Source organism: Triturus cristatus, chromosome 4_1 (assembly GCF_964204655.1).
Source record: "Triturus cristatus chromosome 4_1, aTriCri1.1, whole genome shotgun sequence".
NCBI lineage: Eukaryota > Metazoa > Chordata > Amphibia > Caudata > Salamandridae > Triturus > Triturus cristatus.
In genome coordinates, this window is record NC_140585.1 from 416,275,706 (window position 1) to 416,301,488 (window position 25,783).

At 41.5% G+C, this 25,783-nt stretch overlaps 1 protein-coding gene across 2 annotated transcripts in view; it reads left to right on the forward strand.

The window, feature by feature from the left end:
* POLR3B (RNA polymerase III subunit B) overlaps positions 1 to 25,783 on the forward strand; it is a 1,087,861-nt gene that overhangs the window by 510,815 nt on the left and 551,263 nt on the right. For both annotated transcript variants that reach the window (XM_085652533.1, XM_085652534.1), the window contains one exon: positions 25,550 to 25,712. In XM_085652533.1, the coding sequence (XP_085508659.1) occupies positions 25,550 to 25,712 (163 nt within the window). The remainder of the gene's footprint in view (positions 1 to 25,549; positions 25,713 to 25,783) is intronic.

Here is a 25,783-nt window from a genome sequence, read left to right on the forward strand (position 1 = left end):
ACCAGTTTTGGGCTCCATACGTACTATGGTCTGGAACGGATGAACACATTGAATGAGTATAGACTCATATGTATTTAATTCAGAAAGTTCAGCAGGAATAGCATCCAATTCTAAATTATTATGTACAGCTCTGGTCGGCATTCTATTTTCCTCTAACTTGTTGTAACAGTATTTACAAATACGCTGATCTTCACCCAATTCAAAACAATTTTCAAGAAATATATATGTGGCAAAATCCTTCCACTTATAATTATCTTCATTTTCACTCTTTCTGTAGAGATCAACATTCCTAGTTTGTTTTCTATAATGAGTTCTGCGGCAACAAATACAAGTAACATTTGGTCTTTCATTAGAGACTATTGCAAATTTTGTTATGTGATCATTAAATGTCTTACTTACAGAAGGTTCTACATTCTCTTCCACTTCTTCCTCATTTACTGTGTCCTTCTCTGCACTGTTTTGTTCAGGACCAAAGTAACAAAACTGAATTTCATCAACAACCTTCTCTACATCTGATACCGTTCCTCGGAACAGAGCCCTATTCAATTCATTTAACTTTATTGCTGGACTTTTGGCAAAATACAACCGTCTCACAAACTTTCTCATTTCAGTATGATGAACAGCCAGCATCCTAAAATGATGGAAAACACTATTGCACACTTTTCTAGATAGACAAGCCAGAGAATGACCCTGCAAACCAGTATTCTCTCTCACTCTGCATGGATCCAGACTTTGAAGCACCTTAATCTTCTGTTTTACACTTTTTTTACTATATTCTCTTAGAAACTCTCGAAATCTGTCAATAGATTCCTGACGCACAGTGCAAATACTACTACAATTCCAAGTGTACACTGGGGCTTTAGGACGTCTCCCCATTGCCTCATCTGCCATCACTTGTACCTCATCTCTTGGAACCATTATCTCCTTCTCCATTATGCAACCATTTTTTACTTCGTATGAACGACCTCTGGTGTCAACTGCATGCTGCAAACTATTACTTTGAAAATAGCTCTCTTCATTAAAAAAAGGTTCACTACTTGAACTATGCATCCACTTTCCTAAAAACACTTTACAAAAGTTTGTTCTGTTCACTACTCTTTTGCTTTTGCTTTGTGATTTCAGTACATTAACCATTTTATCTAATGTACGCATCCTATTCAAAATTAATATGAATAGTTTCCTTTTTAATTCTAATGCTTTTGCTGCAATGGCTTCAATTTCTTTTTTTCTCTTGTAATATTTTGCCTTTTGCTTATATTTCTTCACATCCTTTATCAAATTGGACATAACTCTTCTCTGAAACATTTTTCTACGTATCTCTTTAAACGCTGTTTTTCTGTTTATGTAAAACTTTTCAGTTGCAGAAGGTATATTTGCATTAACTAAATTCTCAATTTTTTGCTGTTCTCTTCGTTTTGTTACATTGTTTCCAGGACAGACATTTTGTACATTTTTCTTTGTTTTGAATATTTTTTTAAGAAATTGTTTTTTCTGCTTACCAGAAGATTTTTTCTTTTTCCCAACATGAGCATCTTCGACTAACTTTGGTCCTCCAGTTGTCTTCAAATATAGTTTTTTTTTTAGCGTTTTTTGAACTCTAGATTTTGTAGGCATCTTAAATTTTGTTCACTGTTCTTCAGCAATACCTGAAAAAAACTAAAAAAAAATCCTTTATTGTATTTAAATATATTACTACATTTCTTTTCACAATAGTCACAAAACGAAATTTCTTTGCCAATTTGAATGCACACAAACTGCTCTTTTTTTTGGGCAGCCTTAGTGATGCTGAATGTATTTGCATTACAGACTGAAACCTGAAAACCCCACTCGCTTGTAAATACTGTGCATGACTATACATGGCAAGCACATGGGTGTGTGCTAAGACTCTGCTTCTTCCCCCAAAAATTTGCTCCCCCTTTCCATCTAATGCAACTGTGAAATCACCAGAGCAAGACGCAATAAATCTCTGCCTATAATTTCTCTCTGCACACAGAGTCATGTTTTCACATTAGTCCCAAAACGAAATTTCTTTGCCAATTTGAAAGCACACTTACTGCTCTTTTTTTTTTTCGGCGCAAGTGAAAATCACTTTTCACAATTGGAAATCACTTTTACAGACTGACACATTATGAAACTTTTTTTTTTGATTTATTTAAATGCACATGTCCAAGCTGTTTTTTCAGACCACCACCATGTGTATTCTCGGTGACTGCCTACACTCCAGCAAGGGCAACCAGCCTTAGTGAAGCTGAATGTATTTGCATTACAGACTGAAACCTGAAAACCCCACTCGCTTGTAAATACTGTGCATGACTATACATGGCAAGCACATGGGTGTGTGCTAAGACTCTGCTTCTTCCCCCAAAAATTCGCTCCCCCTTTCCATCTAATGCAACTGTGAAATCACCAGAGCAAGACGCAATAAATCTCTGCCTATAATTCCTCTCTGCACACAGAGTCATGTTTTCACATTAGTCCCAAAACGAAATTTCTTTGCCAATTTGAAAGCACACTTACTGCTCTTTTTTTTTTCGGCGCAAGTGAAAATCACTTTTTACAATTGGAAATCACTTTTACAGACTGACACATTATGAAACCACTTTTTTTGATTTATTTAAATGCACATGTCCAAGCTGTTTTTTCAGACCACCACCATGTGTATTCTCGGTGACTGCCTACACTCCAGCAAGGGCAACCAGCCTTAGTGATGCTGAATGTATTTGCATTACAGACTGAAACCTGAAAACCCCACTCGCTTGTAAATACTGTGCATGACTATACATGGCAAGCACATGGGTGTGTGCTAAGACTCTGCTTCTTCCCCCAAAAATTCGCTCCCCCTTTCCATCTAATGCAACTGTGAAATCACCAGAGCAAGACGCAATAAATCTCTGCCTATAATTCCTCTCTGCACACAGAGTCATGTTTTCACATTAGTCCCAAAACGAAATTTCTTTGCCAATTTGAAAGCACACTTACTGCTCTTTTTTTTTCCGGGCCAAGTGAAAATCACTTTTACAGACTGACACATTATGAAACCTTTTTTTTAAATTTATTTAAATGCACATGTCCAAACTGTTTTTTCAGACCACCACCATGTGTATTCTCGGTGACTGCCTACACTCCAGCAAGGGCAACCAGCCTTAGTGATGCTGAATGTATTTGCATTACAGACTGAAACCTGAAAACCCCACTCGCTTGTAAATACTGTGCATGACTATACATGGCAAGCACATGGGTGTGTGCTAAGACTCTGCTTCTTCCCCCAAAAATTCGCTCCCCCTTTCCATCTAATGCAACTGTGAAATCACCAGAGCAAGACGCAATAAATCTCTGCCTATAATTCCTCTCTGCACACAGTCATGTTTTCACATTAGTCCCAAAACGAAATTTCTTTGCCAATTTGAAAGCACACTTACTGCTCTTTTTTTTTTCGGCGCAAGTGAAAATCACTTTTTACAATTGGAAATCACTTTTACAGACTGACACATTATGAAACTTTTTTTTTTGATTTATTTAAATGCACATGTCCAAGCTGTTTTTTCAGACCACCACCATGTGTATTCTCGGTGACTGCCTACACTCCAGCAAGGGCAACCAGCCTTAGTGATGCTGAATGTATTTGCATTACAGACTGAAACCTGAAAACCCCACTCGCTTGTAAATACTGTGCATGACTATACATGGCGAGCACATGGGTGTGTGCTAAGACTCTGCTTCTTCCCCCAAAAATTTGCTCCCCCTTTCCATCTAATGCAACTGTGAAATCACCAGAGCAAGACGCAATAAATCTCTGCCTATAATTCCTCTATGCACACAGAGTCATGTTTTCACATTAGTCACAAAACGAAATTTCTTTGCCAATTTGAAAGCACACTTACTGCTCTTTTTTTTGGGCAAGTGAAAATCACTTTTACAAACTGTCACATTATGAAACCACTTTTCAGATTTTTTAAAAAGCCCATGTCCAGAGTGCTACACTCCAGCAAGGGCAACCAGCCTTAGTGAAGCTGAATGTATTTGCATTACAGACTGAAACCTGAAAACCCCACTCGCTTGTAAATACTGTGCATGACTATACATGGCAAGCACATGGGTGTGTGCTAAGACTCTGCTTCTTCCCCCAAAAATTCGCTCCCCCTTTCCATCTAATGCAACTGTGAAATCACCAGAGCAAGACGCAATAAATCTCTGCCTATAATTCCTCTCTGCACACAGAGTCATGTTTTCACATTAGTCCCAAAACGAAATTTCTTTGCCAATTTGAAAGCACACTTACTGCTCTTTTTTTTTTCGGCGCAAGTGAAAATCACTTTTTACAATTGGAAATCACTTTTACAGACTGACACATTATGAAACCACTTTTTTTGATTTATTTAAATGCACATGTCCAAGCTGTTTTTTCAGACCACCACCATGTGTATTCTCGGTGACTGCCTACACTCCAGCAAGGGCAACCAGCCTTAGTGATGCTGAATGTATTTGCATTACAGACTGAAACCTGAAAACCCCACTCGCTTGTAAATACTGTGCATGACTATACATGGCAAGCACATGGGTGTGTGCTAAGACTCTGCTTCTTCCCCCAAAAATTCGCTCCCCCTTTCCATCTAATGCAACTGTGAAATCACCAGAGCAAGACGCAATAAATCTCTGCCTATAATTCCTCTCTGCACACAGAGTCATGTTTTCACATTAGTCCCAAAACGAAATTTCTTTGCCAATTTGAAAGCACACTTACTGCTCTTTTTTTTTCCGGGCCAAGTGAAAATCACTTTTACAGACTGACACATTATGAAACCTTTTTTTTTAATTTATTTAAATGCACATGTCCAAACTGTTTTTTCAGACCACCACCATGTGTATTCTCGGTGACTGCCTACACTCCAGCAAGGGCAACCAGCCTTAGTGATGCTGAATGTATTTGCATTACAGACTGAAACCTGAAAACCCCACTCGCTTGTAAATACTGTGCATGACTATACATGGCAAGCACATGGGTGTGTGCTAAGACTCTGCTTCTTCCCCCAAAAATTCGCTCCCCCTTTCCATCTAATGCAACTGTGAAATCACCAGAGCAAGACGCAATAAATCTCTGCCTATAATTCCTCTCTGCACACAGAGTCATGTTTTCACATTAGTCCCAAAACGAAATTTCTTTGCCAATTTGAAAGCACACTTACTGCTCTTTTTTTTTTCGGCGCAAGTGAAAATCACTTTTTACAATTGGAAATCACTTTTACAGACTGACACATTATGAAACTTTTTTTTTTGATTTATTTAAATGCACATGTCCAAGCTGTTTTTTCAGACCACCACCATGTGTATTCTCGGTGACTGCCTACACTCCAGCAAGGGCAACCAGCCTTAGTGATGCTGAATGTATTTGCATTACAGACTGAAACCTGAAAACCCCACTCGCTTGTAAATACTGTGCATGACTATACATGGCAAGCACATGGGTGTGTGCTAAGACTCTGCTTCTTCCCCCAAAAATTCGCTCCCCCTTTCCATCTAATGCAACTGTGAAATCACCAGAGCAAGACGCAATAAATCTCTGCCTATAATTCCTCTATGCACACAGAGTCATGTTTTCACATTAGTCACAAAACGAAATTTCTTTGCCAATTTGAAAGCACACTTACTGCTCTTTTTTTTGGGCAAGTGAAAATCACTTTTACAAACTGTCACATTATGAAACCACTTTTCAGATTTTTTAAAAAGCCCATGTCCAGAGTGCTACACTCCAGCAAGGGCAACCAGCCTTAGTGAAGCTGAATGTATTTGCATTACAGACTGAAACCTGAAAACCTCACTCGCTTGTAAATACTGTGCATGACTATACATGGCAAGCACATGGGTGTGTGCTAAGACTCTGCTTCTTCCCCCAAAAATTCGCTCCCCCTTTCCATCTAATGCAACTGTGAAATCACCAGAGCAAGACGCAATAAATCTCTGCCTATAATTCCTCTATGCACACAGAGTCATGTTTTCACATTAGTCCCAAAACGAAATTTTTTTGCCAATTTGAAAGCACACTTACTACTCTTTTTTTGGCCAAGTGAAAATCACTTTTACAGACTGACACATTATGAAACCACTTTTTTCGATTTTCTTAAATGCACATGTCCAAACTTCTTTTTCAGACCACCACCATGTGTATTCTCGGTGACTGCCTACACTCCAGCAAGGGCAACCAGCCTTAGTGATGCTGAATGTATTTGCATTACTGAGTCCAACCTCAAACCCTTAAACTATTCTTTTATTATACCAGTACACCTTAATTTATTGTGAAAACATAGTCCATATTATTTTACTTGTTCCTCACATTTAAATTTCTCCCAAAACAGAAAATAATAAACACAACTTCAACAAAAAGAATTGCATTTCTATTATTCATTTCTTAATTTACCATATACATCCCCTCTCAAACTCTAAACTCACCTTTAAAATTAGTTAGTTGTGAAAGAAATGTGGCACTCAAACAGCAGATTATCAGAGCCAGGATCTCTGTTGTGTTCACCTCTCTCCTCTCAGCAGAACCAGATAATGGCAAACTTTCCCTCTATTTTTCCACACATATACTTGTAAGTTTCAAATCTCAGTGCTTCCCCCTTTTTTTCAAATGTAATCACACATTTCTATTGGTTGAAAACCAACCCTTTTCCAAAAGTACCCTTCCCCCAACTTGACTTCTGCCTAGTACCCTTCCCCCAACTTGACTTCTGCCTGCTACCATAGTAACAGCTCATGGAACACTGCTGTGTTGAGTTAGGTCAGAAGTTCGCCAAACAATGTTTCAATTCCACAGAGCAAGAGTGCTTGACTTTTCAAACCTAACAGCAAATCCATAGTACTGTTCTTTGGTTACACATTTTTTTTTACCAATACAAAACATGCTTCTATTAATTTACACATACAGCCTAGTTTTTATTCTAGAATGGTATGAAACAGCCAATCAGTTCTTTTTGTTTTGAAAAAAATATGTATGCCTCCATTTCCAAACTGTCTTTCTTTTCATATTGCCATTCTACTGAAAGACACCTCCTGAGTGCATCCAGTTCTCCTTTGAAGATGTTCACAGTGTGGATTGTAGGGCACAGCTATGTCTTCTGGAGTGAAAAGTTTGCAGAGAAAACAGGTATGGTGAGAGACCTTGCTTTGCCAAATGTAGACATTAAATGGATTGGTCAGAGAGGGTTAAAGTGGCACCAATTGATGCCATTGGTGAAATCCTTCATTCAAATCCAACACCCTGACCTCATAATAGTGCACTGTGGTGGCAATGACCTAGGCACTTTGACTGGGGTAGGTCTGGAAATGCTTATGAAGGAGACCTTTGCACAACTGTTTTCACTTTTCCCTAAAACTGCCTTTGTGTTTTCTAACATATGCCAAAGGCAAAAATGGAACTGGTCCAATCATTTCTGTCCACAGATTGACAAAGCAAGAAAGCACGTCAACAAATCTGTTTCTGCTTTCCTCCGTGACTATGGTATGGGTGCCATTTACCACAACAACTTGCGTTATGACATGCAAGACATTTATAGAGGAGATGGTGTGCACTTCAATGATGAAGGGAACAGAGTCTTCCTCTTGAACCTTAGACTCTGCATCGGTACTTACTTGTAGGTACCACTAAAAAAATGACTTCATAAACACAACAGCTCTTTTTAGAGCTCCCTAATTTCTAAACTCTTAATTCGTCATTTCATTTATTCATTTTCATTTTTTTTAACCGTACGCTTACCGTAAGCTTACCGTACGCGTACCCCGTGATTTTTTTAAAAATCAATAAATGTTTTTTTTGTACTTTTCTGTCCTTCTTTGACCCCCTTACAAATGTTAGGGGGTCTGTAACTCTCCTCCTTGCCCCCTTTTCTTGTTTTCACTCTTTTTTTTTCAGAGTGAAACACAGAAAATGGCGGCCGCCGCTTCCTGGTTTCGGCCGATTCGAATGTTTACTAAGATCTAAGAGCCAATCAGAATCGCGCTCGCGCACGCCACCGTACGCTTACGGTAAGCGTACGGTAAGCGTACCGTAAGCGGGCTCAGATATATATATTGATTTAAAGGCTATTTTCTCAGAATCTACTGAACAGATTTACACCAAACCTACAAAAGGCACTTCCTTGACCTAGGGACTACCTCTCTGCCAAATTTTGAGTAATTCTGTTCAGCCGTTCGGGCTGTAGCTCGTTCTAAAGGTCCTATGGAAAAATGCATGGGAAAAACGCGTTTTGGGACCCCCCCTTTTATCTCAGCCCCCGCTTGACGGATCCCCCCGAGACTTTCAGGGTAGGAGCGGAGCGTAGCGCCCCACCTATTTTGAGAAATTCGCGAGGATTCGTCGACCGGCGCCAAAGTTATTCAAAATAGAATGTTGAGGTTTTCCTATGGAAACGTGGTCCTAACTATAACTACCTACTGGCGACCGCCAGTAGGTAATATATATATATATAATCTACTGGCGGTCGCTATTAGATAGTTATAGTTAGGACCGTGTTTCCATAGGAAATCTGAAAATTCTATTTTTAATAACTTTGGCGCCGGTTTACGAATCCTCGCGAATTTTTCAAAATAGGTGGGGCGCTCAGCTCCTACCCTGAAAGTCTCGGGGTGATTAGTCAAGCGGGGGCCGAGAAAAAAGGGGGGTCCCAAAACGCGTTTTCCCCATGCATTTTTCCATAGGGACCTTTAGTCCAAGTTACAGCCCGAACGGCTGAACAGAATTACTTGAAATTTGGCAGAGAGGTAGTCCTCAGGCCAGGGATGTGCCTTTTGAATATCTGGAGTCAATCTGTTCAGTAGTTCCAGAGAAAATTTCAGTTAAAAGTACATATATATCTATAAGCGCGCACCGTGCGCGCACGGTGACGAGCGCGAGCGCAATTCTGATTGGGTTGTTAGATGTCAGTAAACATTCGAATCGGTCGAAATCAGGAAGTGTCGGCCGCCATTTTGTCTCTTGCAATCTACGGCAGTGAAAAACAAAGGTGGAGAACGTGAAAAGGGGGCAGGGTGGACAGTTCCTGACCCCCTAGCCTTTGTCAGGGGGTCACTGAAGGACACCCAAGGGTGAAAAAAACATTTATTTTTTTGACGAAAAAGCGCGGTGTGCATGCACCGTGTGCGCACGGCACGCACAACGCATCGTGGGCGCTCGGTGCGCGTAGCACACTGAGTGCCCACAGCGCGCGCACGGTGAAAAACCTGAAAAAAAAAATATTAATAAATACATAACTTAGCATTTAAAAAACCGTACAAATTCACTTAAAAAACCATAGGTTTCACACACGTTATAGTTAGGAATTAGCATTTAAAAAACCTTGCAAAACCATAGGTTTCACACATGTTATAGTTAGCTGGACATTTCCCTCGTAAAAAACCAATGAAATTCCCCCGTTATAGTTAGTGCAGGCAACTATAATTCACGCGACCGCAATCCTCTGCTGATGACGTCAAATATTACATCACTGTATTTAGACACCTATTTACCCATGTCTTCTTCCATTAATCTTTAGCTATACATATATTACAAATATTTATTTTTCAGAAAGACACATATGTAATCAGTGATGTAATATCTGACGTCATCAGCAGAGGATTGCGGTCGCGTGAATTATAGTTGCCTGCACTAACTATAACAGGGGAATTTCATTGGTTTTTTACGAGGGAAATGTCCAGCTAACTATAACATGTGTGAAACCTATGGTTTTTTAAGTGAATATATATATATGTGTGTGTGTTTTGCCAAAGAATATGCAGAGCCCAACTTTGACTTCTTTTCAAGATTACATTTATTCGTCAATGTGCGCAGCAGCATTACAACCACTAATTTCCTCCTTACGCATTTCAGCGTTTATCGCCTTGATCACAGGTGAGTGTCATTTTACAATCCCGGTGGTCACATGGCCTATATTCACAATTACGGGCCCCAGACTGCACCATCGTAATACTTCAACAGCGTGACATGGTGCAACATTCCATTTTGCTCAAATAGCGTTTATTTTTGCCAAATGTCACGAAAATTAAAGTCATAATTCAAGGTGCATGCTGTAATTCAAAAGTGCAAAATGCATAATCATGCTGCCACGCTCACAGTATTTACTTGAGATGCGACGTTTCCAGAGAGGATGTCACCCCTCTCATCTCTTTTTCTCACTCCAGTTTACCAAGTTTCCTGGAAATCCTCTGGCTGATACCTTTGTTGAGCGGGTTAAGCCCCCTCCGTTAAATGCTCACAAAAAGGCTCCATTTTACTGGGGGCCCCCGACTCTGCAGGGTGGGCTCTACGAGCAGGAATGGAGAATCCTGTTACAATAGGTTTTTCCAAAGAATATGCAGAGCCCAACTTCGACTTCTTTTCAAGATGACATTTATTCGTCAATGTGCGCAGCAGCATTAAAACCACTCATTTCCACCGTACGCGTTTCAGCGTTTACCGCCTTGATCACAGGTGAGTGTCATTTTACAATCCCAATGGTTACATGGCCCATATTCACAACTACGGGCCCCAGAATGCACCATCGTAGTAATTCAACAGCGTGACACGATGCAGCATTCCAGATTGCAGCTCTCAAATAAATAACAACAGTGCCTATACTTGGAGGATTCGTGTCGTCTCTGTTCGCCTCATAGTCTGTGGAAGTGCTGAGACTTGGTTTTTTTGCATATATATATATATATATATATATATATATGTATGCATATATATATATGTGTATATGTATGTATGTGTATATGTATGCATGTGTATATATATATATATATATATATATATAGCTACTTAGTGGAGCACCAGCGTTGGATTAAGGACTGTTCCCGTTCGTTGAGGCCCATTCAGGGCTTGTAAATCTTTTTAATCCGGCAGAATATTAGTGCAGCCATCCAGGGCAATAATTCGTTTCTGAGACTGCATTCCCCACAATGCTCCACAGACTTAATTAAGCAGCGCCATAAGGGGGCGTGGAATTGAGCATATATATATGTGGTGTTGCGACCGGAAACAGCACGCATCCTTTTCCGCTGGAAGCCTCTGATGAAGAAGGGATTAACTTTTGAAATGCGTCAGGCTATGTACGACGAAATCGCTGCCAAATGGAATTGACGGATGGGATACAATCCGTACCTTCAATAAAGGCTCGTAACCTTTGGGCAAACTTTGGAGCTATATATATATATATATCTCGTCAAGCGGGGCCTGAGAAAAAGGGGGGGGTCCCAAAACGCGTTTTCCCCATGCATTTTTCCATAGGACCTTTAGTCCAAGCTACAGCCCGAACGGCTGAACAGAATTACTTGAAATTTGGCAGAGAGGTAGTCCTCAGGTCAGGGATGTACCTTTTGCAGGTCTGGTGTAAATCTGTTCAGTATTTCCTGAGAAAATATCATTTAAAAACATATATGTATCTATAAGCGCGCACTGTGCGCGTACGGTAAAACTTACCGTACGCGCACGCTGCCGTGCGCGAGCGCGATTCTGATTGGTTGTTAGATCTTAGTAAACATTCGAATCGGTCGAAACCAGGAAGTGTCGGCCACCATTTTGTCTCTCGCAGTCTGAGGGGGTGAAAAACAAAGGTGGAGAATGTGAAAAGGGGGCAGGGTGGACAATTCCTGACCACCTAGCCTTTGTCAGGGGGTCCCAGAAGGACCCCCAAGGGCCAAAATTTCTTTTAATTTTGTTTCGAAAAATCGCGGAGTGCGCGTAGCGTGCGCGTACAGTAGAAACGGAAAAATTCTGCGAACTGCGTAACGTGGGCGTGCGGTGCGCAAAGCGCACTGCGCGCCCACAGCGCGCGCGTACAGTGCGCGAAGCGCACCGTGCGCCTACGGTACGCACACGGTGAAAAGCCTTAAAAAAAAAATACATAACTTAGCATTTAAAAAAACGTACAAATTCACTTAAAAAACCATAGGTTTCACACACGTTATAGTTAGGAATTAGCATTTAAAAAACCTTGCAAAACCATAGGTTTCACACATGTTATAGTTAGCTGGACATTTCCCTCGTAAAAAACCAATGAAATTCCCCCGTTATAGTTAGTGCAGGCAACTATAACTCACGCGACCGCAATCCTCTGCTGATGACGTCAAATATTACATCACTGTATTTAGACACCTATTTACCCATGTCTTCTTCCATTAATCTTTAGCTATACATATATTACAAATATTTATTTTTCAGAAAGACACATATGTAATCAGTGATGTAATATCTGACGTCATCAGCAGAGGATTGCGGTCGCGTGAATTATAGTTGCCTGCACTAACTATAACAGGGGAATTTCATTGGTTTTTTACGAGGGAAAAGTCCAGCTAACTATAACATGTGTGAAACCTATGGTTTTTTAAGTGAATATATATATATATATATATGTGTGTGTGTTTTGCCAAAGAATATGCAGAGCCCAACTTTGACTTCTTTTCAAGATTACATTTATTCGTCAATGTGCGCAGCAGCATTACAACCACTAATTTCCTCCTTACGCATTTCAGCGTTTATCGCCTTGATCACAGGTGAGTGTCATTTTACAATCCCGGTGGTCACATGGCCTATATTCACAATTACGGGCCCCAGACTGCACCATCGTAATACTTCAACAGCGTGACATGGTGCAACATTCCATTTTGCTCAAATAGCGTTTATTTTTGCCAAATGTCACGAAAATTAAAGTCATAATTCAAGGTGCATGCTGTAATTCAAAAGTGCAAAATGCATAATCATGCTGCCACGCTCACAGTATTTACTTGAGATGCGAAGTTTCCAGAGAGAGGATGTCACCCCTCTCATCTCTTTTTCTCACTCCAGTTTACCAATTTTCCTGGAAATCCTCTGGCTGATACCTTTGTTGAGCGGGTTAAGCCCCCTCCGTTAAATGCTCACAAAAAGGCTCCATTTTACTGGGGGCCCCCGACTCTGCAGGGTGGGCTCTACGAGCAGGAATGGAGAATCCTGTTACAATAGGTTTTTCCAAAGAATATGCAGAGCCCAACTTCGACTTCTTTTCAAGATGACATTTATTCGTCAATGTGCGCAGCAGCATTAAAACCACTCATTTCCACCGTACGCGTTTCAGCGTTTACCACCTTGATCACAGGTGAGTGTCATTTTACAATCCCAATGGTTACATGGCCCATATTCACAACTACGGGCCCCAGAATGCACCATCGTAGTAATTCAACAGCGTGACACGATGCAGCATTCCAGATTGCAGCTCTCAAATAAATAACAACAGTGCCTATACTTGGAGGATTCGTGTCGTCTCTGTTCGCCTCATAGTCTGTGGAAGTGCTGAGACTTTGTTTTTTTGCATGCATATATATATATATATATATATATATATGTATGCATGTATATATATATGTGTATATGTATGTATGTGTATATGTATGCATGTGTATATATATATATATATATAGCTACTTAGTGGAGCACCAGCGTTGGATTAAGGACTGTTCCCGTTCGTTGAGGCCCATTCAGGGCTTGTGAATCTTTTTAATCCGGCAGAATATTAGTGCAGCCATCCAGGGCAATAATTCGTTTCTGAGACTGCATTCCCCACAATGCTCCACAGACTTAATTAAGCAGCGCCATAAGGGGGCGTGGAATTGAGCATATATATATGTGGTGTTGCGACCGGAAACAGCACGCATCCTTTTCCGCTGGAAGCCTCTGATGAAGAAGGGATTAACTTTTGAAATGCGTCAGGCTATGTACGACGAAATCGCTGCCAAATGGAATTGACGGATGGGATACAATCCGTACCTTCAATAAAGGCTCGTAACCTTTGGGCAAACTTTGGAGCTTTATATATATATATATATCTCGTCAAGCGGGGCCTGAGAAAAAGGGGGGGGTCCCAAAACGCGTTTTCCCCATGCATTTTTCCATAGGACCTTTAGTCCAAGCTACAGCCCGAACGGCTGAACAGAATTACTTGAAATTTGGCAGAGAGGTAGTCCTCAGGTCAGGGATGTGCCTTTTGCAGGTCTGGTGTAAATCTGTTCAGTATTTCCTGAGAAAACTTACCGTTACTATAACTCACGCGACCGCAATCCTCTGCTGATGACGTCAGATATTACATCACTGATGACATATGTGTCTTTCTGAAAAAAAAATATTTGTAATATATGTATAGCTAAAAATTAATGGAAGAAGACATGGGTAAATAAGTGTCTAAATACAGTGATGTAATATCTGACGTCATCAGCAGAGGATTGCGGTCGCGTGAGTTATAGTTGCCTGCACTAACTATAACGGGGGAATTTCAATGGTTTTTCACGAGTGAAATGTCCAGCTAACTATAACATGTGTGAAACCTATGGTTTTTTAAGTGAATTTGCAAGGTTTTTTTAAATGCTAATTCCTAACTATAACGTGTGTGAAACCTATGGTTTTTTCAGTGAATATATATATATATATATATATATATATTTATTTATTTTTTTATTTGAACAGGAAAAATAAATAAAGTAAATAGTTTACATGTCAATTTACATATCAGTAGCAGGACCAATAAAGTAAATAGTTTACATGTCAATTTACATATCAGTAGCAGGACCAGTAAATGAATCGAGCATAATCAACACTTAAACAAAACATTCCATATTACAATTTCTCAATGATAACTAATAAGGAATCGGACTCCCACAGCATGTATCTAGTAGATCCTGGCTAAACTTTTAAACACCAACACTTACCCCAGTAGATGATGATGATGATGACGACACCTCAGATGATGCAGGGGGAGGTGCGGACGATCAACCCCTTGGGGACCCTACCCCTACTGGTTCCCCAGACCCTTGTGATGATTACAGTGTCCCCGATGTCCCTTACACCCCACAAGATGACATCTATCCCTCCAGGCCTCCCCCTCTGGAGGAGGGGGAGGCCTGGAGGCTCCTTCACAGAGCTGCCCAGTACCACGGGGTTGCCCTTCATACCGACCCAGTAGAGGAAGATTTTCTCATGGACACTTTCAATACCACACAAAGGTCCACCTCAACTTTAACCATGCTTAAAGGGGTCATTAAGCATGCCCCAGAGATCTTTAAAGACCCAGTCAGGGCTAGAGTCATCAACCAGAGAATAGAAGAAATGTATAAGGCTGCTCCTACTGATCCAGCATACATTAAAGGCCCCGCACCACTAGACTCCTTGGTAGTCTCTAATGCAAGGAAGAGAGCCAATTCCCAAACATCAGGTGATGCACCACCACCAGATAAAGAATCTAAACTCCTGGACGCCTCTGGCAAACGCACAGCGTCACAGGCAGCAAATATATGGCTCATTGCTAATACCCAAGCGCTGTTAGCCAGGTATGACAGGGCACATTATGATGAACTTGAGTCCATAATGCAGCACCTCCCTGACAGGTATAAAAACAGGGCCAATGAACTCATACAAGAAGGTAAAACCATCACTAACACCTCCATCCGTTGTGCCTTAGATGCAGCAGATACCGCCTCAAGGGCAATAAACACCAGTGTCCTTTTACGCATCTCAGGTTTTAAACCGGACGTTCAGAGTTCCATACACAATCAGCCATTCGATGAGCAACACCTATTTGGCCCTAAAGTGGACGCATCACTTGAGAAAATGAAAAAGGATACAGACCCAACCAAATCTATGGGAGCCTTGCAGTCGCAAGCTCCCAGATGGTCATTTTGTCGCTCATCCTTCAGAAGCACCCACAGAGGCTACTCCTCTGATAGCCCCTCCACTTCTTACAAACCTTCCACCCAATCCACCTTTACTAGAGGTTACCAAAGGGGTGGTTACAGGGGGAACAACAGCAAAGGCAGAAGCAAAAACAACTCCCGCTCTGCCTCCACCCCCACCCCATTACTTCCCTCCACTTCCCCCAGGCCATTCCACTCCTGTCGGGGGAAGACTCCACCAATTCCTCCCTGCCTGGGCCGACATCACTTAAGACAGGTGGGTGCAAGACATAATTCAATTAGGTTACTGTCTCGAACTAACATCTACCCCCCCCAAACATACCACCCAAACAGCGTCCAATGTCACAAGAACATTTGTTACTGCTAAAGCAGGAGGTAATCCCCTCCTACAAAAAAATGCAATAGAACCAGTTACCCTACACCAACAAAACAAAGGAGTTTACTCCCTGTATTATCTCATACCAAAAAAGGACGGCTCTCTAAGGCCTATTCTAGACCTCAGACCCCTAAACCTATACATACACTCAGACCATTTCCACATGGTCACACTCCAGCAGGTCCTTCTTCTGCTTTCACGGGGCGACTTCCTTGCTACTCTAGACCTCAAGGATGCCTATTTCCACATTCCCATTCACAACGCTCACAAGAAATATCTCAGATTCGTAGTGTACGATCAGCACTATCAATTCAAAGTACTCCCATTCGGAGTCACCACAGCACCACAAGTGTTTACAAAGTGCCTAGCGGTGGTGGCAGCACACCTAAGAAGACAGCACATACACGTCTTTCCATATCTGGACGACTGGCTCATAAAAGCCAGCTCATACAATCAGTGTGTACAACACACTCACGCCACTATTCAACAACTTCACGACCTGGGGTTCACAGTAAACCACGCCAACTCCCAGCTGCAACCGTCCCACATGCAACAATACCTCGGTGCCACAATAGACACCTCAAGGGCGCTAGCCTATCCCATTCCCGCCAAGATAGCAAGCATGCAAACTCTTCTCACCAAATTCCAACCGCAACACTCTTCCAGCTCGAGTGTTCATGCAACTCATAGGAATGATGGCCTCTTGCATATTCATAGTGCCTCATACAAGACTCCAGATGCATCCTCTCCAAGAGTGCTTAGCACGCCAATGGAATCCGGCTCAAGGTCAGTTAACAGATCTTGTGTTTGTGGACGGTCGTACTCATCGCTCTCTGCAGTGGTGGAACACCAAGAACCTTTCCAAAGGGCGACCGTTCCTAGAGCCGATTCCTCAAATAGTTATGACGGCGGACGCATCGCTCTCCGGCTGGGGAGCTCACCTACTACATCACACCATGCAGGGCAGGTGGACACCTCACCATAAGTTACTCCACATCAACCACCTGGAGTTACTAGCCATATTCCTAGCCTTAAAAGCGTTTCAAAAACACATATCAGGCAAGGCTGTCTTAGTCCGCACGGATAACATGACAGCCATGTACTACATACAAAAACAAGGAGGGACATACACTCTGCAGCTCTCGCAGCTAGCACAGAACATATGGAGGTGGGCTATTCCTCAGAACATTTTTCACCTAGCTCAACATGTCCCAGGAGTCCAAAACAAATCAAGAGAGAGAACCTCTTATCTGACCTATCTTATGTCTACAGACTTAATCACTTATGTGTTACAAAGTGCCGTTGAAAAAAACAGAACATAGGAATGACTAATGGCCTAACATATTAAGATATACAATTTGTGACGCCTTTTTTATCTTTAGAGGAGTTAAACCGCTAGAATATTTTCGTGTTCACTACACCAGTTGGAATACGGATCAGGTGTTTGGAAATCAGAGGCCACGCCTATAAATACACAGAGAACCCCTATTTTTTGCGCCGTTCAGATGATAAAGATACCTTTAATAATACACTGGTCCTGAAGAAGGAGACGTGGAATTTATATACAGTCTCCGAAACGTACGTAGACCGGGAGTACCGACCATACATCTGGGAGATCCACAGAAGAATTGAATCTTTACGTCCTGATCTCAGTATCTTAGGACCTAGCAAGAACTATCCAAAATCTATATACATATCTTCTTTGAATTAGAATTTGAGTAGGATCTCATGCCAGAGTTGGTTTGTGGTTTTAACAAAAAATCAAAAAAAAAAATTCTTTATCCTATGTAGAATGTCTGATAGTATGCAAGAGTGAGTGATAGGTGAGAATGTTGATGTGACGGTTTTTTCACACTTTCCTTTGGGGTCTCTTTTCCACAGGTTTTTTAAACTGTGTTGTTTTTTATATCCACAAGTATTTATGAAACTCAATTCATGTGGAAACATTATGTGAAGTAATGTATGTTCTATATATTAACTACATGCTAATAGAACAATTATGAATGTTTTGCTACTTATATCTTTAAAAAAAAGAAAATAAAAAAAATGAAAATGTTTTTGAAGTAACCTTGCTTTCTGGGGTTTTTTGTAACACATAAGTGATTAAGTCTGTAGAAATAAGATAGGTCAGATAAGAGGTTCTCTCTCTTTATTTGTTGTTCTTTTTCCCCTCCTCTTGGACCTAAAAGTACTTAGGGGAAACCTTTCGCATATGTATCCAGGAGTCCAAAACACCATAGCCGATCTGTTGAGCCGTCAAACACAACAGAGCCACGAGTGGGAACTTCATCCGCAAGTTCTTAAACCGTTTTTTCAAATGTGGGGGCAACCACAGATAGACCTCTTCGCCACCCAAGAAAACGCCAAATGCCCAAGCTTCACCGCCAGATATCCTCACCCATTGTCCAAAGGCAATGCGATATGGATGAACTGGTCAGGCAAATTTGCGTACGCTTTTCCGCCTCTCCCACTCATTCCACTAGTGGTGCGCAAACTACAGCAACATTCCTTAATGCTCATCCTAGTTGCTCCAACTTGGGCCAGACAACCGTGGTACACCACATTGCTGGAATTCTCTGTAGTTCCGCACCAGAAGTTACACCGCTCTCCACGCCTCTTAACCCAGAACCATGGAGAGATCCAACACCAGGACCCAGCTCAGCTCAACCTGGCGATCTGGCTCCTGAGGTCCTAGAATTCGGTTACCTTAACCTTCCCTCTGACTGTATGAACGTCATTAAAGAAGCTAGATGGCCTACCACTAGAGCATGCTATGCAGCCAAGTGGAAACGTTTTGTAATACATTGTTATAACAACAACACCAATCCCCTGGATGTGTCAATCCAACACATCATAGGCTACTTACTACACCTCCAAAGATGCAACTTAGCCTACACGTCTATTAGACTGCATCTTGCTGCCATAGCAGCATATCTACAAAATAGACAACATCTATCACTTTTCAGAGTACCTTCCATAAAAGCCTTTATGGAAGGCCTCAAAAGAATAATTCCCCCCAGAGTACCACCTTCACCTGTGTGGAATTTAAACATCGTTCTCACAAGAGTAATGGGCCCTCCATTTGAACCTCTACATAAATGTGAGCTCCAATTCCTAACATGGAAAACTGCTTTCCTAGAAGTCATTACTTCTCTACGAAGAGTTAGCGAACTACAAGCACCAACCATTCAGGAACCCTTTCTGCAGATGCATCGTAATAAAGTTGTTCTCCGAACGAATCCTAAATTCCTCCCTAAAGTCATCTCTCCCTTCCACCTCAATCAATCTGTGGAGCTGCCCGTATTCTTCTCGCAGCCACAAACAGTCGCAGAAAGAGCTGTTCATACTTTAGATGTCAAAAGAGCACTGCTTTACTACATCGAGAGAACACAACCTTTTCGTAAGACCAAACAACTATTCGTGTCTTTCTCACCACTACACAAGGGCAACCCCATATCAAAATCTGGGATAGCTAGGTGGATTGTCAAATGCATACAAATTTGCTACCACAAAGCAAAACGTACATTATCTGTTCCCCCTAAAGCCCACTCTACACGAAAGATAGGGGCTTCAATGGCATTTTTAGGGAACATTCCCTTAGATGATATCTGCAGAGCAGCTACCTGGTCTACACTGCACACATTCACAAAACACTATTGTGTAGATGTGCAAACTAAACAACAGGCTAGTGTGGGCCAGGCTGTACTCAAAACACTATTTCAAACTACTGCAACAGATACTGGTGGTCGCCACTAGGACGGGATACTGCTATACAATCAATGCATTGTGTGTAATCTGAAGCTCATATGCCTCGAACGGAATATGCTACTTACCAGTATGCATCTGTTCTTGGCATGTAGAGCTGCAGATCTACACACGCCCACCCACCTCCCCGGCTACCTTTATCTGTTCCAGTATTATCTTATTTAGATACAGCATACATGGGCATCTTTCCAGTTTCTTACAAAAACTCCATCATTTCCCTGCTGGCGAAAAACAATCTGAGGATGGAGCCGATGCCTATGCGCACTATGATCCAAAGGAGGAGTCACCTACCTCGTGACTTCCAAAGACTTTCCAAATGACGATGTATGCATAGTGTGTAGATCTGCAGCTCTACGTGCCAAGAACAGATGCATACTGGTAAGTAGCATATTCCATATATATATATATATCTATAGCTATCTCACTGGCATGTTAGGATTATGGCAATGATAGAAGATATGTTTTTTTTATCTTTGATTTGGATGCTCTCTTTCCAGCTTCCTTTCCTTCAGACCTGGAACTGATGTTTATATTTGTATAGTTTTCCACTGCAGTTTGCTTTAATAGTTAACACTCAGTAGAATGTTTTTAAGGATATATCTCAACTGACACACATGCTGGCAACCTCATCCTTCTCTCTACAGTGCCTCTTTACCAGGTGTCTTGGGTCTCATAATGTTCATGTGGCATCACCTAACCGATATTGTTGAGCCTTAACCATTGGTACACCTTCCAGGTTCTACTGTACTGCATCAAGATTCCACGTGCATGTTTCTTACTGTATTGGCGGTACACTGTGGTCCTCTGTGCCCTGGGCTTTAGATATTGTGTCAAAACATGTAGCCCCACTGGCATACTAACACTCTTTGTATACTGTAATGTAGCATTTTCTGCCACTGTTAAAATGTGTGAGGCATTAGCTGCTGGGACATGCTGTCAGTGAGGATCTTTGATAATTTTTCAAAAGGTTGGCTGGAGCTTCTTATCTTAACTTGCAATATCCTAGTTTCTTCAGTGACGAGACTTACCTGTACATTCAGGCCCAGATGGTGTATTCTAGCTTGAATCATTAGAAAAATTTGATATTGAAGCCTATATGATACCGAGAACAGATCAGAAATCCAACAACATTTTAGCATGCAATAGCCAAGCACACGATCACCTAGTCCCATTTAATCCTTCTTTGTCAAGGCCGTAATTTGTCCTTCTGAGACAAGTCCTCCTCTTTATCAACAGTCACCTAAAAGGTGTATGAGCCTTATTTTTGTAGCAAAGATAATGCCAAATCTTTCTAAAGATGGCTGTACCATACAATTACAGATGCTTGGGTGAAACCGTCTATAAAATATAGCCATAAATAATCGGTCTGCAGATATTCAGGGAATTGTGTTTGGTGAGATTTGTATTCTTGGAATTATTCCCAATCACCAGACTAGAAATTCTTTGTAACATTAATTGAGCTGGATTAAAGGCACGCAGTTAATACATATGTCTATGTAGCGTGTCCATCACATTGTTTTGCCCTTTTGCCACTCTGCCTTATGACAGATTTATTTTCATTATCTAAGTGTAATACATAACATAAAACGGTTTAGAATCTACAACATTCTTATCAGATAAAGAACTACTCAGTGGAAGAAGTGGTGTTTTGTTCTTCTCAGGATCACTTTTTTCCCTTGACTATAGCTATTGTGACTTAATGAAAAAGAGTTGTGGTTCTTGGGTATGGACATCTGCTGAAATACAAAAGCTCATTTTCAGCCCCTGCAATTCTTGTGGGCCAAAGAATGATTTTGTTAGTGACTCTCTTAAGAAATACAACTACATCTTCAATACATACCCAAAGGAGCACCTGTGAGACCTTGTCCTCAAATACACACTAAGACATAGAGCAGAGTCTGTTTTTTCTATTAATGATGGTGTTTTGCTTTTTTCTGGAGAAGAATCTATGAGGGACACTTCTATTCCCTTGTTGAGGGACTCTGATGCTAATGGCAGAAAGTATTAATGTTTTTTTCTTGAGTGTAAAAGGGGGAAAAAGCTCAGCTGATCTGGCCCAAGAAAACTATTGCACAGCACTCCATTATTTCTGCTTCTACACCGTCAACGACTTGCTTGTTGACAATAAGAGAGACTGCAAAATCTTTGCTGATAGCTGCCTCCAGACCAGCTCGTAGGTGATCCTCGTCTTGAAGATGTCTGGCAAATGAAAGGCGAGCTATAATCATCCCATCTCCATTCAGTAAAATGCTACAGATGGCTTCTTGCTTGCCATTGGTTCAGTGACAACTGTTTCCACAATGGTCAGACATCGGAATTTCTACTGGAATCTTTGCATTTTAATCTGAATTACAATGTTGATCATAATTTTGCTGTTGGTACCTTGGATTTATTTTCATGAGAAAGCGGTGCCGTTTCCTGTAGCTCAAGAATTGCTGCCATATTCTTCTTCTCAGAGAGCACGTTGAGATCATCATGCTGTGAATTTCATGACATATTTTGTGCCAGACCATAGTGTTTGGGAAAGAAATCCTTGTCAGATCATGAATATTACAGAAATAATTCATTATTCCGTTATGTTTTAAAAATATCCCTCAAATACGTTATAATTCATGTGCCGTTTCATGGGACCTATACGCTGTGAAATGTTGAAGTTAAATTTAGGCCCCTAGATTAATTCATCAATACCTGTTTTATTTTCATCATTATGGAAACCATTAGATTCGCAGATATAACAGCCTTTAAGAAATATATAATTCTACACAGTGGAAACGTTGTTGGTTCCTTCTCATTAATAGACCTAGAAGTTTTGAAAAAAGATGTCCTTATTTTAATAGTGATGACAGGTCTGATCCCTCTGCCTTTTATTATTCTTAAGAACCAAGGTAAGTTAAAGACGATTCTGATCACTAGGCCCAGATTTATGTTCGTGGCATGTGTAGATGTAGATATACATGCTGTACATACTCCTCCCATCTAGGGTTAGGCACAGATGTGTGTACCTTGTTTTTCTTTGAAGAAGTCTTTGAGTCACAAAGTATAGTGACTCCACCTAATACTGGTAATGCACATGGATATCAGCTCCATTGTTACATAGTTTTGTTTTTGCTGCCTCATTTAGCCATGTCTCCACCAAGCTCAGGTACGATGCCTCACACTGATCTTCTTCGGGCCTGTTCGCATTCTCCAGACCCGTTGGTAAATCAATCAGCACGCATACTGCCCTGTCCAGCGTCAGGCTTCCAGTCCGCTATTGCCTGAGGCCATGGTCGACAGGGAAAACACTCTTCGGATCTGGTGCCAAGTCAGCTTCTAGCATCAAAGAATGTACTGAAGCCCCAGCTCCTGGCGCCTACTGCGCCCTTGACCGCTCCTTTGGTGCCTACATCGAAGAACCCTCTTTGGCTCCGAAACCTCCATTGACACCCAAACCAACCTTCGCGGTAGAGAGTCAAAAAGAAATGAAGCCTAGAGCTTCCCTGGCGAGAGCTCCGTACTTCATGCATTTAAGGACCAAGTCTAACCTATCCTGCAGCGACTTCAGGAAAAGCTCAGTGCCAGGCAAAAGTGAATCTTGATCTACCCAGAAACTGGCAGCATTCTCACTCAGCCTCCACCACAGCCTCAAGACTCAATTCCCCCTATAAATAAATACAAATAAAAATATAAATAAATGAAAATTGACTTTTGAGGAAGCTATTGAGCAGGCACCTGAGCCACTGGCCAAAGTGAGGAGGCTGTCCTCTAATTCCCTGATCCCGCCCACATCCACTTTCTCCCCAGTTTCCTTCTCTTCTTCATCTTCTTCCATCCTTTCCACCTCCACCCACCCCATCAAACCTCAAACATAGACGCCCCTCTACCTGAATCACCAGAGGGTTCTCTGCATTATGACCTTGGTGGGGGGGGTGGGGGGGGGGGGGGACAGCCCAGACTATCCACAGGATCCCTACGATGCCGCATTTGGCCCGCAGTCACATGTTAACCAGGGGGTACTGATCTGGACCTTTATCCGGCTAAGCGATCCCCGCCGGAAGACACCACCTTGTCCTGCAGCGAGCAACCTCTTATCACAGAATGTAAATGCAGAAAATTAAGGAGAATTTATGGGGACGCTATCCTCAGACCAGCTCTCCGTGCAGTTTTTCTCTACATTAAAAGAAATGCTGAAAACTGCTCCTGAAGGATTTAAGGAGCCAGTGAAAGCCAGGGTAGTCAAAAAATGCAAAGCCTCAGACCCCACATACGTTAGGGGACAACTCCCTCCCCACTCTCTGGTAGTACATACAGCCCAGAAGCATGCAAACGCCCAAGGCACCGGTGATGCACCTTCACCGTACAAAGAGAGCAGGAAGATAGATGTGGAAGGTAATCAGATTGCTGCTCAGTTCGCGACACACTCGTGTATAGCCAACTCTGTTGGCTTGCTTTCCAGGTATGATTAGGCACACAGGGGCAAAATGGAGAACACCTCCAGCATCTTGCAGAACAGTCCAGAAAGTGAGGCCAAGACCTTGTGGCGGAGAGTAAAGTAATATCAAACACTTTCCACCTCTTTCCAGGGTCATCCATAAGCTGGGTGTCTATATTGATTCAAACATTTACCTCTAGCCTCAGATTTCTAGAGTAGCTAGTACATGTTTCTGGCACACTATACTTCCCAAAACAATCTTGCCTTAGTGCAGTCTTTCCTCGACTAAGACAACTGTAGCTATCTGGGTCTCCTGGAGGAGCTCATGAGGTTTCAGCTGGTGTGACATGCTGCAGCAGGGCTTATCAGCAGCACCCACTGTCATGATGTCTTTGAATGCTTCATCCTTCGTTTCATCTCCACCTCAAGGTACATAAGTACCATCATGAGGGTCTCAACCAATATTGGGAGTTCTTAATAAGGTTTTATGGATATAAGCTGGGATCCAGTCACTAAAATGACCTACAGGTGTACCCAGAGTATTTTTCTCTTTCCAGGATACCTGTGGTATAATGAAAGGCAATCCTATTTGCATGTTTCCTGAATGTGGCAAGTTATGCATCCATTTACCAACCTATTTCGTCCTCTTCAGTTGTCCAGCAGAGTCAAAGTCCTTCTAGTATGTTATGCAGATCACTAACTATCTATCTAGACTGAGTTACGTTATAGGTGTTGATGAGGCCTACCGCTCTCATACCTGAATAATGAAGCAGTAATACCCTTTTACAGTTGCTATTGTTTCATTGGTATTATGAGGGACACCTCCTTGTAGTCACACATTCGTCAAGGCTTAGTGCTGGCCCCATTAGCTATACCTCCTTGTTCAATGCCGAACGATCGATGTCCACAAACTGCGGCAAAACACACCCTAGCGAGCACAGCTTTGAGACTATCCAGAACACCTTTTGAGGTTGCTCCAAAAGAAAGCTACGCATTGAATTTATGGAATATCATTCTCGGGCTTCAGTATACATTAACCCAGTAGTATTTATCAGTGTTATACTTTACTTTTACAGATTTTGTCTTCGTGTAGTGCAGAGGTCTCATCAGTGGTACCTCTGAACTTCAATTGGTTTCATTTTATGGCCCACACAATAAGATACCTTATTTCTGTAAGCATTGTATAGTTAACAGATTGTGATAGAATGAGCCTGGCCTGAAAGATTTCGATACCAAAGGACTGCTATTGATTTATGTTTTGAAAAATATGTGTGAATATTTGTTTTTAAATTGTTCATTTTCTTCTTTAGGCTTGTGGATTAGTAAAGAACCTAGCTCTGATGACTCATATCACTACCGATATGGAAGATGGCCCAATTATCAAATTAGCCAGTAATTTGGGAGTAGAAGATGTAAATCTGCTGTGTGGTGAAGAGCTTTCGTATCCAAATGTATTACTTGTTTTTCTCAATGGTATGAGTTTTTGTTATTTTCATCAATGCATGTTTACTCTGAATTTGTGTTTTATAAGGTCATGTTATACA